This window comes from Alexandromys fortis, unplaced genomic scaffold, assembly GCF_014885135.2.
Source record: "Alexandromys fortis isolate MF-2015 unplaced genomic scaffold, M_Fortis_MF-2015_v1.1 scaffold_68, whole genome shotgun sequence".
NCBI classification, from domain to species: Eukaryota; Metazoa; Chordata; class Mammalia; order Rodentia; family Cricetidae; genus Alexandromys; species Alexandromys fortis.
In genome coordinates, this window is record NW_026067948.1 from 3,513,262 (window position 1) to 3,534,437 (window position 21,176).

The 21,176-nt window shown below is 42.3% G+C and overlaps 1 protein-coding gene across 1 annotated transcript in view; it reads left to right on the forward strand.

Moving 5' to 3' along the window:
• Positions 1–21,176, forward strand: part of Tnni3k (TNNI3 interacting kinase) — a 210,929-nt gene that overhangs the window by 39,362 nt on the left and 150,391 nt on the right. The window contains exons 6-7 of the mRNA XM_050149480.1: positions 14,232–14,330; positions 17,513–17,651. Coding sequence (XP_050005437.1) covers positions 14,232–14,330; positions 17,513–17,651 — 238 coding nt within the window. The remainder of the gene's footprint in view (positions 1–14,231; positions 14,331–17,512; positions 17,652–21,176) is intronic.

Below are 21,176 nucleotides of genomic sequence, written 5' to 3' on the forward strand. Positions count from 1 at the left end.
GGGCAGGCAGGAGTGTTTCTCTGTACACTTGTCCTTCAGCTGAAGGAAGGAGACCTGAGGTTTACTAAATCACATGAACTGAAAACAGAATTATTTGCTGGTCCTGGAATTTCAGCAAATATATAGAGTTAAAATTGATAGGATGTCAGTAAAAACTCTACCCATTTTTCTGCATATTTAGCTTCTAACCTGCTGGGAACCATGTGACTTCTTTGGGGGTCGAGGCCTGAGAAATGATTTTGCAGAGGGCAAAGTGAGTAAGGAGAGCTCCTGGAGGGGTTTGGAATGCCAGGGTTTCAAGCCCCAACCTTAATAAAGACCTTTTGTTCCCTGGGGTATTGGGACATGCTGTCCTGTGTATGTGCATTTTAACAGCAATGTACACAAGGAATTTGCTGAGTTTATGACCACTATAAAAATATATGCTTATTTCCTTCTTCCTTACCTAAGTAAGCAGGAAGATAGGACAGAGAAGACTAGGGGTACGCCAGGTTGTTCTGAGGACACAGGCAGCAGACTTCCCTCATGTAGACAGAGAACATGGCACATGGAAGGCTCAATGGACAGTAATCAAATCAATAGGTAAGTCACAGGTCCCTCAAAGACACTTGGTGGCAGAGAACTGATCGCTGTGTCTTACACGGTGAGGCCTCAGGGTTATTCTGGCAGGGCACAGTCATGCTCTGGCATTTACCTTGGACATGTAGGGAAAAGTGAATTCTGTATGTCACTTTGTGTGTGAAAAGAAATCAATGAAAGAGAGACCCAGTGTTTCCACATACCGCCTCTGAACACGTGGGCACCGCTTGCTCAGGCACTGACCCCTTTGTTCTACTGAAATGAAGCGAGTCCTTGTGGACACCATTTACTGCAGTCTTTGTGCAGGCCAATGTGGAGGAAAGGTAATATGAAATCCCATTGGCCTAGTGATTATTGATAAATGGGTATGGAACGGTTAGGTTTGAAGACCACTTTGTGACCTGAGAGGGTTACACAGCTGGTGTTACCCTGCGAAGATGCTAATGATAACGATGTAGTAAAGAATAGAGCAGAAGCTGGGGGAGGAAATCTGATAACCACTCCCGTGTCTTGGAGAGAGCAGCTTCATGGCAACCTGGGCAATGGAGAGAGGGTAGAGAATGACCCGTGGGTGATGCGTCTATCTGACGGTCAGTTTTGGTACTGATGCTCAGGGAGACTGCAAGCAGGTATTCAAGAGGCTGAGTTAATACAGAACCACTATGGACTTCTGGATTTAAGCAGCACAGCTCTGTAGGAAGCAATGTTTATTGCCCGAGCTTTGAGGATGAACAAGGACGAGAGGAAGGAAGCAAGAGGGAAAAGGCTGTCTCAGTCAGTCCCATAGCAAGGACTAGATCCAAAATGACTCCTAAGGGTTTCCCAACACACAATGAAGCAGCCAAGCTTAAATGTGGGACCTCACTACCCAGGAGCCACTGGCTGTTCCCTGAAGAGATCACCTGACAAGGCTGCCCCCTTGGGTGAGTTGTCATGCAGTGAAGGCAAACAGATGAGGACCTTGCTGCCTGCTGCTGCTCAGAAGTCCTCTTAGCAGAGTGAGGACTAGCTCTCCCAAACACAGAGACCTTTCTCTCCCCAAACTGAGATTTCTCTGACTATTTGAAAAAAGATATTAAAAGTAGAGAACTTACATTAAAATCGTGTTAGTTCAATATTTTAACTTAGTATACACCTACACACTGTCATGGAGATAAAAGGTTTTCTTGAAGTGTAAGGTCCAGATGACAGTATTCCTTTGTTTCATAAACAACACTCAAGACATCAACTGCAGTTAATCGCTTTGTTGTTGTTGAATTAAGCAGATACACAAAGTCATCTGATCACATGATCACAGACAGCTTCTCGTGGTCTTCCATCTTTTGGGCATTTTGTTTCACCCACATCCTAGAGCAAGAGGCACTGCTGTGTTCTGCACACATTTTATTTGTTTCCTTTAGTACTCAGAAATTAGATGAATAAGGCGTCCAGCATTGTCAGATGTAGGCTTCCTCTTGGATGTATTCAGCATCTCAGCATCACATCTCGCGGCTCTTTTTAGAGCTAAATCTTGCTGGGGATGTCCGATTCATTTTCCTATATGTTGAGAATTGTCTGAGGTGCTCCTCTGTTTATTTATTTAATTAAATATGATTACCCCTTAAAGGTCTAGAGCACACATTGGAGAGAAGAATATTTGAGAAGCTGATCGCAGCTGAAATCCTCTGTGAGGCAGAAACCGTGCTCAGCTTGCTGAACAAACAGCTGTTCCTTTGGGGACTGAGTGGGCCAGCTCCTGCAGCCTTCCTCAGAGCTCAGAGATATGTGGATCCCAGTCTGCCTCTGAGGAATTGGCTGCAAATGGCACCCAGGGAAATTCCCTCCTTCCTGTCCATCTTGCAGCAACCCCATGACTTCTTTTTGTGGTGTGTTTTGAGGCATTTACTTTCCCCTTTTACATGGCAAGCAGCCAGATTCAGCAACCCCCGCCACCTCAGGATGCTTCCTTAACTACTTACAGCCCATGCAAGGCTAAACTTTAGGCAGCTCTGAGTCACCTGGCCCCCAGGAGGCATAGTTTTGGTCCCAATAGGGATATTCTGCTTCATTTTACTCGTTTTCATTTTTCACAAGCTCCAAAAGCAAGGATCGTTGCCTTTGGACTATGTTGTATGCCAAACTTAGAGCTGTTGAACATTTGAAAATAGAACTTTTAATCATTACTATTCTTTCTCAAGTGTGAAACAATTTAGGAGTGGGAGTGAGATACACTCATAAGTTTGCCATTCTCATAACCAGACAAATTAATTCAGAACTTGTAGGCTTCTAGCTGTCAGGGAAAAAAATCTGTCATGCAATGGAGGCTCCTGAAACTGATTATTGCTTAATTAGCTTCCTCCTTATTGAAAAAAGTCATTAGTCCAATTATAAGTTCCCGTGGCTCTACTGAACTGGGATTTTTGTTTTTCAAATGAAGATAGCTAGAAATATAATAACACACGACAGTATGAAACCTGAAACTGTACAAAGTGCACGCGAGGCCTTTGTCTCACAAGTTTGCAGGGTAGATTTTCTGAAAGTATAAAGAAAATGGCATCTGTGAAATGGAAAAGTGTTTGTTCTCTGAACTGACTTGAAGACTTTTGGCCTAGAGGACAGGACCTGGTAGAGCCTCCACCTCCAATCTCTTTGAGTCTCTTCTCTGAATGTATTGGGTTCTGTTTGCAGTTAATCCTTCCTTCCTCATAAAAAGTCCTTTGAAAAGTGGAGGTGTCTTGTGAAGGAATGGACAAGTCCCCCAGCTTCGAGGTTTGATCATAATTAACATATAGACGAGGAAGCTTTATGTTATATTTCCGTGACTTTGTAAAATTAATAGCATTTAAGTTTGACAGCTTCTACACTTTCTTTATTCTTGGAAGCATTTAGAACCTCTGTGTTCTGCTCCTGGCTTTGGAAGATGTTTGATGTTAGACTTCCTGTGCTGGGAACTGTGTGTGGCAATCTGCTCACCCATTTATTTACCTTTTTAAATTTGTGAAGCACATGACAATCAAAAGGGAAGAGGAATGTCAAAATCTGGGGAAAGGATGGGACAGCTCCCCTGGCAATGGAACGCAAGGTCAGTAGCGATCCCTTCAGATGACAAACAGTCAGTGACTGTAAGTACTTCTGGCTTTTCAGTGACATTCTCCTGAATTTTGACTGGGATGCATGCTATGTGCCAGTGTGGCTCTGTGGCAATGCATTTGTACAGGGTAGGGGGCACATGACAGAGCATGGTAATAGAATTCCAAATGAGCTTAAAGGAAAAATATGAAAATGGAGAATGTCTTGCAAAGTTACTTAGGTCTGAAGTTTGTCTTTTCAGCTTTAGTGGGAGGCACAGAGGTCTTGCACATTAAAATTCAAACAAATTCATATCAGGAAAAAAATGGACATGAAGAACTGTGATGTGGAAGTGCAAGTGGAATAAACCCTTTCCTCCTCAACTTTCTTTGGGCTATGGTACTTTATTCCAGCAGTAGCAATGCTAAGATGACAGCCAAGGCCATGTTGAGAGGTGACATATGTGTTACTTATTCCTCTTGTGGCTGACCTTAAAACAAAACAAACAAAAGCCCCACTAAGAATGGAACTTACAGTCTGAAGTGTTTATTTTAGCTCACAGCTTGGGTTTGCTTTCCATCCTGGTACTGAAGGTATGGAGGCAGGAGTTTGAGGCAGTTGGTCACCACATCCACATTCAGGAAGCAGAGACCCATGCTGGTACCCAACTTACTTTCTTTTTATTTGGTCCAGAACTCCAACCCATAGGATGGAACCGACTACATTGAATTTGAGTCTTCCCTTCCCAATGGACCTAACCTAGACGATATCACAAGTTTATTTCCATGCCGATTCCAAATGGCAACCAAGATTAACCATAACAGTAGATGAATTAAAATGGATAATAATTGCCTATAATTCTACTATGGTTTGGAGGAAAACAAACACTTAGTTATATGAAATAGAAATCCTCCATCTTATTTTCCAGAACTTAGCAAAATGATTTTGAGCATTCATAATTTCTTTTTATCTGAGAAATAGACTTAAGGAGGGAAAACCTTTGATTTAGTTTTAAATCTCCATCTCACTTGCAGTCTGTCTTGTGCTGACAGAACACAGACTGCCTCCCTCTGAGTCTTCACAAACGCTGGCCGAAAACATGTGTACTGCAGGTGTGATTTGGAAAACTGCAACACCTCGGAGTCTCTGTGCTATATAAATCTTCTATAAGCACTCAAATTACACACAAATTGTGCAGGAGAGAAATCGGGTTTTGTTTTCACTTAGTCATGGGAATTTGCTGGACAGAAAAGGAAAACTCTTCAGTTTTCCAGGTAAAGGTGTCTTTAGAGGAGAAGCCATCCAAAGGCTGGTCTCCATTATTGCTCTGCTTTAGATTCTTTTGTTAATGTTAGTCTGTATAAATCAAAATTTCAGCCCAGTAAGCAATCACTAGAGAATAAATTAAACTGTACTTAAAACGCACCAAGTGTTGCCAAGCAACTGCAATGCATCACTGTTGTGTGTGCTCATCCACCAAACACACGTGTTTGTGTGCTATTGTCCCCATGAGGAAACAGGGCTGGGGTCAAATTTTGTGAATTCTATAGACTTGGTTGTTTCCTTTTGTGGATGGCAAATATAACTGAGATTTCTTTTTTTTTTAATTAGATTTTTTAAGGAATCAAGATAGCTTGCCCCAATATTATTACTTTCCTAGAGGCATGTTACAGTTATGACTATAAATAGACTTCTATTATCAAGTTTTATTTCCCAAAGGACAGGGAAATTCATCACTGGCTCTCCCTTGTGTGAGCTTAGTTTTTGGCAATATGTAAACCTTGGGAGTCTGTGCCCGCTGTTTAGACTTCAGAACATGAACCTGCAGCATGCAAACCTTGGGAGTCTGTGCCCGCTGTTTAGACTTCAGAAAGCGAACCTTGATGTTCTAGAAGTTATTTTTTCTATTCTACAAATTTTCTTCAGAGAAATTCATGCCCTAGAATGTGAAGACATTGGGCCGGAGCAGCAAAAAATGCCAGCGAGATTTATCGAATGCAGATCCACAAGGACAGGGGACAGTAGTGGAAACTTAAAGAAGTGTAAATCACAGGTTTAGAGGTGGGGTATTCAGCCTTCCCTCCACCCGATTATTAAACAAATGTCTATTGAACAGCTAGTAGACAGCAAGGCCCTTTCTCTGCTCAGTGCAGACGATTCAGGGCTTGAAGAGAATTTATGATTGCCAGCTTGTAGGGCATTTCCTGTAGAGGAAAAGACAGGCGTGGGAGTAAATATACAAAGTCACCAGGGTAGCAAAGTGAAGGAGGTCACTGTGTGGCTGCGCCAGGAAGAGAGTGCCTTGGTGTCCCTTCTTTCCTTCCTCCTTTAGCCTGTGGTGACATGGGTCACAGCTCACGTCCCTACGCTGCTCCACACCTTCCTGTGTTAGTCAGAACAAACACACTCACTTCTGTCCTCACTCTTTCTTGATCCTTCTTCTACCTGACGTTCTCCAACTATACCTGGCATGCTCCTGCCTATGGAATTTTTGCAGGGCTTTCATGGGAAATTTGTTTGAATCAGGACACAAAGAAGGTATAGGGGATGGTCACAGTATTCAGTTGTTCAAGGATATGTGTGTAATTGGAAGAAGATAAACAGTATTTAGATAATAAGAACATTTTCCCAACTTAATGAAATGTGTAAGCCCCCCTATACAGAAAACTCAATAACCTCAGAACAGTAGAGGTTGAAAGAAATCCTGATATTATTAGTACATGGTCACTAAACTGCTCAAGTGGGTGATAAGGGAAAAAAAAACGTAGAAGTCAAACGCTGAGGGAATAAAGGCTCGCATGTCCTGGGGGCTAACGTAATGAGGTCAGCACAGTCCCTGTCTGAACACATGGAAATGAGTAGACAGAATAATAGTTTTAAAGAGTGCAAATGAATGAATGCGTAATTTAAAATTCTAGTCCCAGTGAAATATCTTCTAAATACAATAATTAAATAAAGTTCTTTCAATCAAATATTATTGTGATCCAAAGAGCTGGACAAGCATTCTGTAAAAGGAGATAGTGGTAGAGGATACAGAAGCGGTCAACACACACACAGAAGTGCGTCTGGCACCACATAGATGGGCTGAAGTCTCAAAGGCGCTTTTCATTGTGCAGGGCTTCTTTCCTCTCCATGTTCCCTGTACACATTGATTACTAAGCTATCAAAATTACTGATCTATTCTATTGAATGTATGCAATTTATGCTACCTAAAATATTTCAACGTATTATAGTTTTCATCTCTGTGTGTTGGATATTGGTCTTTATTACATGTTCATGACTCTTCTGAGATATCTAACCATGCAGAAATATTTCAGTATCTACTTCCTTATCGCTCTTGGCAATTCTGACCTTCTCAGTTCTGGGTAAGACTTGACCACTTACTCCTTCCACTGTGTGCCATGTTTCCTGCCTCTGCATACCTAGTCACTCCTGATGAGAGTCTGGACACTGAATACCATGAGGCTGTTTACTTGGTGTTTTGAATTCCGATGGATATGAATCTATATGTATTGTCAACATGCGCACAATGTCACAAATCACGAATGCCCCTGGATACTCGGTGATTCATCTCTGTGATTCATTCAGGCTTAGCTTTAAAGAATTAGATGGCAAGACTGGGGGAAACCGGTGGTGGAGCTTGTAACCTCTTACTGCAGCCATCTCATGCTTAGCACCATCTTTTCCTGAAGAGAAGCAGGGAAGAACTTGAGAGAAGCTCCAGGGGCAATTCTACTTTTCCAAGCTAACGGCAGTCCTGCTTGGAATAGGGATTCCCAGTGTATCTCACCTGGGTTTCTCTGGTGCCCTTAGTGTTCAGGGGTCACTCAGGGAGCTTGATAAATAAATCTCTGCACATACCACAAAGCCCGGTTCTACCACAGAACTTAGGGTGAGTTCCGAGTTTATTACATACTTGCGTTGAAAATGAGAAAACTTGCATTCCTGGTATAGTGTTACTTCGGGAAATTCATTGTTGTTTCTCAACAGCAGCATAAATTAGACCTGTGGATATTGGAACAAACCTACCAAGGGTTGTTTGTGCCCAAGTTCTAACATGTGCAAGCCACGGGGTGAGCTTTGAAAGATCAGGACTGAGCCCAAGCCATGGGTATAGCTTATCCCTTTAGGGAGCAAATACTGAATCTGAGTTCTGTTTCACAGTCGCTGGAGTTTTTGTTTACACCCCTGAACTTGGGTGAACAGGGCTTAGGATGGTTTCTGGGTTTATTGTATGTGTCTTCTGTCCTGTAACATATCCCTGGATGACACGTGGGAGGTGTTTGCTGTAACAGGCTCTTAGTCTAAAGAGCACATGATCTGTTCTATGCATGGTTTTCCATACCTGCTGAACTGTGGCGTTCCTAATGGCTGAAGCGTCTCTACACCTGTGGATACGCTGATCTCATTGTGACACATACTCTGAGGTATTTGGAGCCAACATTTTGAGCATTACTGTTGAATAAGGAACCCTCAAGGAACAATGGACGACTAACATCTGTTGTCCTACAGCAAATTAACGTCGTACCCTGCAGTTCATCGGTCAGTCAGTTTTCTGGCGTTAATTAGCGGGGAAGCTCAGAAAAGGAATTGCTGGGTGTTCTAGATGTGTGCTTACAGCTGTACTGACCCTGAAACTTCATTGTTCACATTGTCTCCTTTGTATTTAAACTGAGCTGCTAGAATCCATTAATTACTGCCATATTTCCTCGGGAGGACTCATACCACTTCGTCTTGTCTGAGAGGCGTTCTTTCTGTGCCCTCAGCTGAGTTGCCAGCACAATAGAATGATGAGGTCTCACACCAAGCCGTCTCCACTTTTGTTTTCCGAACACTTCTCCAAAGGAGCTTTCTTCGAGTAGAAAAAGGAATGGGAGGAGGGTTGGCTTGAAAAAAAAAAAGTCCAGAGAAAATTGCTTGCCAGGTATGAAATCCTCTTCCATGTGATGTCCAGACTGCATGCCAACGGGTCTGAGGGCAGCAGTGGCAAGAAAAACTGTAACTCTTACCCCAGTTTTCAAGTCTTAGCAATCACAATTCAGTGGGAAATGTGGGGCCTGTGGCAAGCTGTATAAATAAACCTCATAAGAAATGATCAAGGCTTTGGAAATACATAGAACTCTGTGTTCCTACGGCAGATGCCGAAAGCTGGGTGATCAGCCAGGGATTCTAAATTGAGACTCTCGTGAAGAAGTGATCAAAAAGGCCTGTGTCTTAGGGAACCAATAGCACAGCACAGCCATGGCTGAGCAGTGGTGGGAGCAGGTGTGAGTCCTCCACTTACAAAGCTTTTGTAGGCTCCCTGGGGAGCTACTCATTAGGGAGCTCTTCCTGCCTCGCTACGACTTCCTTCTCAGGCTCCCTTCCTCTCAAGTTTTAGCCATAAATGTCATATGTGTATCTCCCTTTACCCTGCTGTAATTTCATCATAGATACCCTTATTTTATTGTGATGTTTGGCAGTGTACAAAATATAGGCTCTCATCGGTTTGCATTGTACCCTATCATATTCACCTCATCGAAACCTTCCCAGGCCCTTCATCTTCTACTGCTGATTCCTTTCTCATGTGTGTTGTGTGTGTGGGGGGGCGAATATTTCAATTTTCACCTCCATGGAAACATAACATAGGCATCTTTAGCCTTGCTATAATACCGCTCTTAGTAAGGACAAGAAAACATCAGCCCCACTGCTCTGATCCATTGGTACCTCACTCCTCAGCCACTGCTTTTCTTCTTGGGTTCCCATCACTCCCTGAAAAATATCAGTGATTAACATATTTAGTAGAGTTTGTTTAACACACATAAACAAAGTGCAAATACACACAACTGTGCTTTTACACTTCTTTCACAATTTAAAAATGGTGACTTCCTTAGTGTCTTTGATAATAATTACCTGTGAAATCACCTTCCAGATAATTTTAAAACCAAATTTAATTTTAATGTGAAGTCATAAGGAAAGATTGCAGAAAGGAAACCTTATTTCTGTGACAGCCCGGAGAAATGATTTTCCAATAGGATTCTGCAGTCAAACACTTAATTAGAGCTGTGCCAGGTTCTCAAAGGTTATTACAGAAATGTTCAGCAATGACCTTAGTGGCAAACTCTACAGAATATAGTGCATGGTTTCTTGACCTTTCTCTTTCATGACTTGTTTGCACCCAAGGGGTTTTTAGGCAAGCCTGAGCGTACAATTGCATCAAGCATGTATACAAATAAGACATATATTCATAATAAATCATGAAGAGGCTTATTTCAAAGCAATTATTTGGCACACATATAACTTTACCATTTATTGAAGACAAGCAAATTTGCATACTAATAAAGTAAATATTCCTGTTTGTCTAACATAATATGATTGAAAGGTAAAATAATTTGATACTTGCATGCTGGGAATGATAGGTAAATATTAAAAGTCCTGTTTGGTATTAAAATATGTTTCTAGTGTATACAAAGTAAAACATTTCAGTGAACAGCCAATAATAGACTTCAATTTGATTTGTGACATCTCAGTGTTCATTGCTCTCACATGGTGTGATGGCATAGACAGTACAAGGAACACATGTTTAGAATGTAGGCTGCAGTGAAATATTTTCCTGGTACCAGCGTTTTTGTGACCCCTGCATTCAGCTACGTGACCTGCAGAAATGATAACCTCACAGTTTTCTGGATCTTGGATAGAAAGATTATTCATATGACATTCATAAAAGATCTCAAGAAATGTTATATTTTAAATGGTAAAGCCTACAGAAAACACAATGAAGAGGAGCTTAGTAAGTACAAACCCCATGCTTTCATCTAAACTTCTCTACCAGGAACACACGCTTCCATTAAAACACAGCCGCTTTAATTGAAAACTGGATCCTCATGGCCTTTGGGCAAAATGACAGGGCAGCATTAGCTATGTGGAAATAATTAAGTTAATAAAAGTGGGTTAATTTAAATGTAAGAGCTAGCTAGTAATAAGCCTGAGCCATCAGCCAAACATTTATAATTAATATTAAGCCTCTGAGTGATTATTCCAGAACTGTTGCATGGAAGAGAACTATCCATTTACAATTCTGCACTATAATTTCTTCAAGGCCTGGCAACCACCAACAAACACTAATACATTCTTCTGTTACCCTAGATATAGTGAGAAACAATTATTACATTCTAATGTTGACTCCAGATACAATGACTCTACTAGATTCCCACTCCAATTATACTTATGTTGACTATTCTCACCTAAATCTGATAGGGCTCACAGCCTGTAGACTGTTCAGAGCTCAATTGATAACATCTGTTTCCAGTTTACTATTTTGCAAGGAATTTTATTATGTATTCTTCTATAGTTATTTGAAACAGTACTGAAGGAAGGACACTAGTTAGTTCTGGCTCCTTAGCCCTGAAATAATCACACGGAAACCATATTATTTAAATCACTGCTTGGCCCATTATCTCTAGATTCTTATGGCTATCTATTACGTTTTAATTTTACCCATTTCTAGTAATCTGTGTATCACCATGTGGGTGTGTCTTACCAGGTAAAGTTCTATCTAGCTCTGGTGGGGCTACATGGTTTCTCTCTGACTCCACGCTTCTTTCTCCCAGCATTCAGTTTTGTTTTCCCCACCTACCTAAGTTCTGCCCCTGTACATGACAGCAGATATATCTTCCTATTTTTCTCTTTGATTAAAGTAGAGTAAATATATACAATTATCATATACTTATTGCCAGTTTCCATGGCAGCAAACAGAATAGAGTAAACATACGACTCCCTAGGACTTTAATAGGAAGGGTATAAAATGGGTTTATCAACACTCTCCTGTTCTGGGTAGAGGAAGCTTGGGTAAAATGATTTTAAAAAGGCTTCCTGCTTTTTCTTTAAATGTCTACATAAATACATTTGTGTTAGTCCAACTGGTAGACATGTTTGCACACCAAATATCCCATATTCCCCTGAGTCCTAAAAGAAGTTCTGTATAGAATGTCACTGGAAAGCACAACATCAAATAATCTCATATACCTGAAAACACACAATTCCCACAGGCAGAGCCCTCAATGGTTAAGTATTTCCTTATATTTAAAAATCAGCTATTAAAAGCCTACAGTTCAATAATGACTCCATGTGGTTATTAAAACTCACATTTTGACAAATTCTCAGAAGGCCAGTACTTCATAATTAAAGGATGCTCAATCCAAGGTCAACCTTCTCTGTGGCTGGATGAGTCTAAACTTGGATTGGTAGAAATCTGCTTTTGACTATTTATCTTTCTAGCAGGAAAGTGAATTATGGCGCCATGTCCAAGGAATTGACTCTGCATGTTAATATTCGAGAGTCCTTTTAATAGTAAAAATTCATGACATCTACTTTGTTTTATGCTATATTTAAAATAACAGAAATTATAAAGAGCTTCATCTCCCTGGCTGATTAACAGCCTCATTTCAGAGCTCCTGAGACTGGATGCCTCAGATACCAGACAAGCCATACTAATGACGCTGGCATTCATTTCCAAACTGATCTACCGAGTCCTACAGATAGCTGACTTCTTCCAGTCTGGGTTGAGTCATTTGTCCCCTTTGCTTAATGCTAATGAAATCACAGAACCAGCCTGTTGTAAGTAAAATTTGAAGTCAGCAGAACTTGATGTGTATTCTGCCTCTTTTTCACCCTGGCTGGTTGACCATGTGTCACTTGGTCACTCCAAGATTCCATTTAATTTGGAAGAGCATTGTCCATCTTTCTGTTTGTGGGTAGAAAACACAGCAGATTCTAAGGTCCTCTGAAAAACTTCAGTGCCTGACAGGTAACCTTCTGCCAATAAAAGCTATAACTTCAACTTTTATTAAAAGAACAACTCACTGTGTATACAATATGCTCTACTGATCATCAATTTAAACATATTCTAATGATCAATTCTGGAAATGTCCATAAAATGAAGCACCTGCTTATTTTTTGGACCTACTCAGAACCTCAGAAGTACAAAAGTAGTCTCATATCTCTTCCTTCTGGTGTATACACTCAGACTTAGTTCTGTTGTAACAGTGAATGTATAAACAACAGTGGCCTAGGGAGTCATCTACCTCATAGCCTCCCTCTCTTTGGAGAACCTGAGGAAGGCTTGGGAGTGAGCCTAGAGAATCACTGTACCCTGATACTGACCTAACTTCTGACCTTCAGACATTTCTTGATTTCTACATTTCTCAATGACTTCCATTTTAAAATCTAGCTTTAAAATCTGTGGTTGAAAATCCCATGGTCTCCTATAGCTCTGAGGATCCCTGGCTCATCTAAGGATGCTTGCTTGTTGGGACATAAAAGGAGTCAGGAGCCTATGCCTCCTGAACTTCTGTTTCCCATCTAATAGATTTTGGAAAATTTTCTCAGCTGTGTATCAGCCAAAGACCAGCCTATAAATTAGGGAAGTCCTCATTGAAACCAAATTCACTTTAAAGAATGGATGCGATACTATCCAGAAANTATAGCCAGCCTCTGGTGAAAAGACCTGGAATAATCTTCAGGCTTGTCATAAAATACAGTAGAACAGGGTCCTCAAAATCAAGCTACACAGGGACATCAAGAAATGACAGAGAAACTGGAGATGCAATGCAAGGGCAAAGTCCTGCTCTCTTTCTGTTTACCTGTGAGGAAGTAATAAAGTTGTGAAAATCCTTTCTTCCTTCTTTGTGTTGTGGGTAACAGTTACTACCCACCCATAATAGCCCAGAAAAGATTCACATGTGATAGGTACTGTTGCGTCAATGTGGCCAAATACCCAAGCATAAAAGGAAAACAAGTGGAAGCAGCAGGAAAAGGAAAACATAAAGAAAGTCAAGGCAGCTTGTCGTTCCCCTGAGATCTTGTTTCCCAAGGGTCTAATCTATGCCTTTTAAAAGTCCACATGAGTGGGCAGGACCTATCATGGATGCCAGAGGAAGAGAAATAGTACTGTCCACCCATCACCAACTAGGAAAGAAGCAAGACAGAACATGATCAAGGGATAATATAACTCCAAGAACCTGCCCCCATCTCTTCATTTGTGTTCAGACCATAGCACAGCAGAATCTGTGAAATAAACCTTTCCTAGGCAAACAGAGAAGATCCAGTTTCAACCATGCAGACTGCAATGACGAGAAAGAAACTGAAGAGACTCGAGAAGAGGTGGTATGAGAGTTTGGATGGGGTATAAAGCTCTGCAGACAGGAAGGAAGTTCTGACTGATGACAATAGAGAGAGAGTGTTGGGAGACATGTTCAGAAGGATGCCATCAGGGCTTGCAAGGTGGGTCAACAAATAGAGTCACTCGCAGCTAAGCCTGACAACCTCCATTTCTTCCCTGGGAACCACATTGTAGAGGGTGTCCTCTGACCTGCACATGACACGTATGAACACAGAAACACACATAGGTACAGGAAATAAACAAGTAATACTATTAGACTCAGGGGGACCTTAATTATCATATGAGTTTGTTTCCTAGGCAAAGACATGAGGGAGAGGAGATAGAAGAAAGCTGTGTGTCAGAATGGACGTCTTTACTGGGACCTGTGCGTGGCTACTGACAAACATAGCTCAGATGTTTGGCTGGCCTGGGAGAGCTCCCTAACATGTACCTCTTTCTCATCTAGGCTGCAGAAGTGTTGCTAGAACACGGAGCCAATGTCAATGTTCAAGATGCCGTCTTCTTCACCCCCCTGCACATCTCCGCCTACTACGGGCATGAGCAGGTAGGTCTAAACTGTGAGCTACAGCTGCTGGCGGGCTGCTGCAGGGCCTGCTTCAGTGAAAGGATGTGTAGGGTGTCCTTTGGGGCTTCCTCGTACCTCAGTGATAGAGGCTTTGTCTCATATGCTCAGAGTCCTGGGCTTGCACCCCAGTATTGCCCGGGTAATTTATACAATATTCTCACCAGCTCCATCTGTAGGAGCTTGTAGACCCACAGAAACATTCCAATGCCTTGCCTTTCATTGTCACGGCAGGAAGGAGACTCTAGAGAATGCATTATGGTTTGCAAAAATGGGAATCGGGCAGCCTGAATTTGGGGAAAAAATATTTTCCAGTTTTATGGCTGTCTGTAGTCTATATAGTGCCTCTGATATTCATTTCTTAATGGAAAAAAATATTTATGATCCAGACTTCCTAGGGATGCCTTTACACAGAAATAGAGTTCCTTGGGAGACACACAGTAAATACCCCTGTTAAGATACCAATAGAGCAGGAACAAGACATACCACAAAGGCCCTTCCAGCAGCTCTCTGAAACAGTTGTCTTTCAGAAGCGAATTCCTCTTTTCTCCTCTCAGGGGATGTTAGGGGCTGAAAAATTCCCTCCTGAAACCCGTGCCTGCTCTGGCTCTGAGCCTGTGACTTGCCTTAAAAGGAACTGGAGTTTGTGAGTGGCTTTAAAATTTTCAGGAGCTTGCCCCAGGTTTACTGTCAGGCCTGATGGTTCTCCAGAGTCTGTCTGTATGAGTGGGGAGGAAATGAGCTTCAGCCTGTGGACAAGGAAGTGGCCTGAGAGACCCAAGTCTCAAGGGGAAGAGCTGAGAATGCCAGGCCCTCCCAGGAGCCTTGCAAGTAAGAACCTGAAGCTATCTGGAAGCATAACTCTTAAGAAATATTTCCTATTGTGGGTGTCATTTGCCCCCAGTTACCAAGGCAACATCCAAAGCCCAGCAGGGCAGGTAATATTCCAGTCCCAGGGCAGCTCAGAAAAGAAGAGCTGGATTGTGCATCCCCCAGCCACCTACCTTCTCAGCCAGGCCACAGCCGTGTCTCTGTGAGCCCGTGCAAAAAGTCATCAAACCAAGCAATTTAACTAAACAGTGAAGTCAGATTTCAAAGTGATGTTTTCTGACTCCGAAGTCTGTTGATTTCCCACCTCTGCCGAGTGAAAGACAAGCAGTTCCTGTGCTGACTTCAAACACTACCCCTTAGCTAGTCTGGGGGGAAAAAACTGAAAAGAAGGCAGAAACACAAAAGTAAGGAGAAAAGCAAATAAAACTACCCTCCAGATGTGTAATCTTTATCTTCCTGTGGACTCTTCCACGGCTATCCCATCCCAGCGCTCCCTGGGGAGTCTGTCCTCGTTCTGTGACGTTCTGGTCACCATACCTTTGTGACCCTGCTAGCTAGCATATGCTTGTACACCCTTGAGACTGTGAAGCCATGGCCTACATATCATGAAACTTGAAAGTCCATCCATGTCCTACTCAGAATGTACCCAGGTCACTGACCACAGTACCGTGCAGGCTCCAAAAGTCAGACGCTGGGAAAACCCCATGTCCTGGATCTAGGCAAGAGCAGGCTGTGTAGTGCGCATGCCCTTTGTGGAGTCATCAACTTTGCTATTAACCTCATCACCCAGAGGAGAGATAAAGAGCCTCTGTACTTATTGAAGAGCTAAATTTGTTTACTTTTCCTGAAAATACAGTCACCGCCATATGAATTATGCTAAAATGTGGATGGCCCTTTTATGATAAGGGACTCACTTTCTGAGTGAAGGCAGCGTACCAGCAATTTACAGAAACTGTTGTTCATTTGCTAAAATACGCTGACACGGAGAGTGGCAAATTCAGCCTACGAGCGTGCCTGGTGCACCCGGTCCTTGTCTTTTGTTTATTCACTTAATTTTAAGTGGAGCGATAGGTGCTCATAGCAAGAGCAGTATTTCCTACACACGGAATAACAGCACTTAATAGACAACTGACTTCCCGGGGAGCTTAAGCTGTTATGAAGTCACCGAGATGGCAGGAGTAGGAAGATCTGCTTAGGTAGCAAGGTTCTGATGGTCGGGAAGCAAGTGTAGATCGTCCTATTAGCCGAAAGAAGGGTAAAAATGCACACATTTCTCGGGTGTGTTGCCATTTCTCTGGATAGATGCTTAGGGCTAAGCCCTGTTCTGCTTGCCTGATAAGTACTAAATTTATTCATCCTCAGAGCAGCTCGAAGAGATAGAGAACTACTGTTCCCATTTTAACAGCAAAGAAACTGAGATCTCTAAAGATTAGCTCACTGGGTCACAGTGGCATCGCTAAGCCTCCGAGTCCCTCCTTTGGCTGGTACACTCAAGAGAAAGGTCTTTCCCCATCCGCCACCAGATGATGCTTTCTGGAGAACTGCTATTAAGAGTCTATTGCTTACTGTTTGGTTATTTGTCGGCCACTGTGCTTGGCACATTAACTATATCATCACCTCTGGTGCTCAACGCAACCTGGGAGTTAAGTCTGCCGTGATTTCCACTTGCCTGGATTCCGATCATAATGTTGGAAACATCAGGCGGTGGTGATTACTTAACTACCCATCTGAAGAACCCAGATCCTACGTAGGTCAGACAGATTCCAGCTACCCACCCTGTCCCCTAGATCTTAACTTCTTGTCAGTGTGTGACACTCCACTGGGTGGTTTGAAGTGTCAACTCAGCACACTGTAGAACCAACTGGGAAGAGCACCTCCATGGGGGATCGTCTATTAAAAGACGGCCTGTGGCCCTGTCTAGGGAAGATTGTCTTAATTGTTAATTGAAATGTGAAATTGCCACCGTGGGTGGCACCATTCTCTAGAGAGAAATCCCGGGATTAAATTGCTTTACTTTTGGACTTTTGTCAGTGATAAACTCTACTGTTTTTGACTCACCGGGCTCGGGGTGAAAGTAGACGAAGAGATATCATAGCCATTTCAGACACTGAATGTTCTGCATTGCGTTTCCTGGTGTTGGAGGGCAGGTTAAGACGGAGTTTGGAGTACCACAGGCTAGCCAAGAACTCACTCTGCAGCTAAGGATGACCTTAAACTCTCAATCCTTTTGCCTCTACCTTCCTATGCCCCAACTGCTGAGCTTACAGGTGTGTGACCAAAGGAACATATGATTTTTTTTCCCCAAACTAATTTCAAATGGTGGACTCTTTTAGGTAACCAGTGTCCTTTTGAAGTTTGGCGCTGATGTCAATGTAAGTGGAGAAGTTGGAGACAGGCCCCTGCACCTGGCCTCTGCCAAAGGGTTCTTCACCATTGTGAAACTCCTGACAGAAGAGGGGAGCAGGGCAGACGGTAAGGCTTTGTCTCTCCACTCCATGTCGCGTCTGCTGCATCTTTCCCTCGCTCTCCGTGGGAGAAGCGTGGACGTGGCTGCTCATGCAGACGTGTGCTAACAAACATGTTCCACATGTCATAATTCATTTTTGAAAGTTTATTTGTTAAAATCAAATGAGAATATTTCTTTGTACCCTTCAACTAGTTTCGCTCACACTCAGAACCCTGATGTTAGGAAGGAATGTTCCAGATAGATTGGCCTATCAACTCTTATTCACTGAAATTTTCCTTCAGTTGAGCTATAATTTTAACAGATAGAAAATTCAGTATATTTTGAGCCATTAGCTTCAAAGGTAACTGATCTTCTAAGCTCTCCTGATCCAGATCCCTTTATCTCTTCTCAAACTCCACAAAAAAAAAAATGTTCTATTCTAACCTTATTTTTAAAATTTTTTCTGTGTGTGTATGTGTGTAGTGTATGTATGAAGTGTATGACTATGTGTGTGTTCATGTCCTCATGGTCACTTGTAGATACTAGGAAAACATTTGGGATCCTGGTCTATTACTCTCATGTAGTCCCTTGCTATAAGGTCTCTCTATGAACCTAGAACACGCGGTTAGGAGCCAGAATACACCAGCAATCCTCTGGCTTCTGCTACCAATGGCAGTGGGGTTACAGGTACTCCTGAGTAACACCAAGTTTTTTTAACATGGATAGTGGGATTTGAACTCAGGTCCTCATGCTTGTTCAGTAAGTGTTTTCACTCTGTAGTCATCCCCCAACTCCAAGCTTTGCTTGCTAGGGTAATCTTGACATTTATCCGCATCACTGCAGCAAGCAGAGCCTTATCTTTCCAGCTGCAGAAGACTCCAAACGTGCTACCATTTGCACATCCGACTTCCTCTCGCCTGCAGTTTAACATTTGCGCCACCTTGCTTTTATGTTGGTTAGCAGAGGCATTTATTTCTCTTGCATGCATACATAGGTGTGGGATTGCTGAACGCAAGGGTGTGCATATGCTGAACTGTTAAAAGATTTCTGTGCTGTCTCCCAAGGTGTACCATGTATTCCATTTCCTCCTGACAGCCTGCCCAACAAGTGACATTCCATTGTTATACTGAGAGTTGATAGGGATAAAATCCTAGGGTCATCAGTTTTGTGGGTTTTTATACTTTCTAAAGTTATTAAATAAATATTGGAAAGTTGATTGAAATGAGCGTTAAAGAAGATTCCCTTCTAGATTTATTTTTCACAGATTCACTAAGAGCCACATCTGGCCATAAAGTTCTCTCAGGCATATCCAACCTCCTCCTCCCGACCCCCTAGAGACCTAATTAAATGCCCATCAGTGAGAGCTCTTGGCCTTTGCAGCAAGAATGAGGCACAGTTCCAAAAGGACACAGTTGTCAGGCACATAGAGCTGCCAGCTCCATGGGTCCAAAATTCAAATTGGTAATCACTTCCTGAAGCTGATCAGTGTTCCATCCAGTGGTGAGGAAGTCCAGTGACTCACTGACTGCAACCAGGGTGCAGCAACTTGCAGTTCCTGTCAGAATTGGCAGCTTCATTTTGTAGTTGAGCGACCCCTTTTGCATTGTTTTCTGTGAGCCTTTATGTAACAACTCGGGCATCTACATGAGAGGATCATCACAAACCGCGTGAGCCGTTAGGACAAAAGCAAGGTGTGGACCTCATTTAAGCGGTCCTGGGCAGTCATTCATTCTCCCAGCATAGGCGAGCCAAGGTGCAGCTGTGGGGAGCTCTGCAACATCGTTACGTTTGCGGAACTCTTCCGTGGGATCAAATACATCCCTCCTCCCTCTTACTATCCACCCCAACCTCAGCTTTTTGTTCTCCTGCGTAACTCCAAAGCCTGGCAGTGTCAAATGAGAACCATTTATGATCAGCACGTCTCCAGGATCAAAAGACTCTTCAGCAAAAGGCACTGAAATCTGCGCAGCCCCACACTCCCTCGTACACCTCAACTGCACCGTATAATTTCTAGCATTTTCTTTCTGACACACGCAAGTACCACATTCTTCCTACTCAATCTTCTAAAATAAAAAAACCAGCATGGCTCAGACGTTTAAGTATTCTTATTCTCCTTCTAGTACACTTGATATTAAGCCCGCTTTGCACTCCAGTGATTGCAGCAAACACAGTACACCGTGCTCGTGAGATGGAAGGCATGAGACTCACCATCAGTGAACTCATCTTTTCAGAAATGGAGTTGACCCTCAAGATGATTTATTTAAACTCTGACTTTTCTCATAGTAAATGGACATATGAGCAAGATTAAATAGATGGCCCCCAAAAAGAACAAATTGCTGTCTAGTATTTACAGTTTGTTTCCATGGAAATGGAATGCCATAAATGAGAATATATTCAGGTTACAATATTGCCCAAAATGTACTTCAGAAGGCAGTCTCGTTAGCTCACTCTATTTAAGAGGCTGGCCTATTCAGTCAGGTGTTTTCAAGTCTCGGGGTTGCTCTAGTGTGTCTTTTGGGACAAGGAGAAAGAAAAAAAAATAGAAATCCTCATGGAATGATGTTGAAATACTGAAACAGTCCTTAAAATTTATCTTTTCCAGAAAGATGAAAATGGGAGCTTTTTAATTTTACATTCATTAATATTTTCTAACGCACTGTTAAATACTTAAGTTCCTTAATATAAGACCCTCCTTTAGTGTGCCACAGGCTACTGCAGAACTCTTTACAAATCTCTCAAGATGGGGCTGGAGACAAGGCTCAATCATGGAAAGCAAGCAACGCTCACTCAGTGTTGAAATAGGGACGGCGGGGCTGCGTCCCCAGCACCCCGCCGCCCGCATGGCTAGGTTATGCCCGAAATAATTACACGGAAACTGTATTCTTTCAAACACTGCCTGGCCCGGCTAGGTCCAGTTTCTTATTGGCTAGCTCTTACATATTGTTCTAACCCATTTCTAATATTCTGTGTAGCCCATGAGCTGGCTTACCAGAGAGGATCTTAACCTGCATCTGTCTGGAGTGGGAGCATCATGGCGACTCTTCCTCTAACCTTCTTTCTCCCAGAATTCTCTTCTGTATACTCCGCCTACCTAATTTTCTATCCAATAAAATGGGCCAAGGCAGTTTCTTTATTAATAAGAAACTATTCCCACATCATTTCCCCTTTTTCTGTTTAAACAAAAAAGAAAGGCTTTAACTTTAACAGTAAAATTACATATAACAAAACAGTTATCAAGTAAGAATTACAGTTACAATATTTATATCTATTTTATCTCTCACCATAACTAAGGAAAACTATAACTATTCATTCTTCAACTCCATCAAAGACTCCAGAAGGATATAATAATACTTAAGTAACAAGAAATAAGAAAACTCTAGAAATGACAGAGACATCTCGCTGCCTGGACAGTCACCCAAAGTTCCTCTGTACCGTTGGGGCATCCATCTTCGGCCTACAGGCCCATGTTATGCAGAGACATTTCCATGAAGCAGGAAATTTCAAAGACAGTTCAGTCATTTTCTGCTGTGTCCTGCAGAATGTCTCGCAGA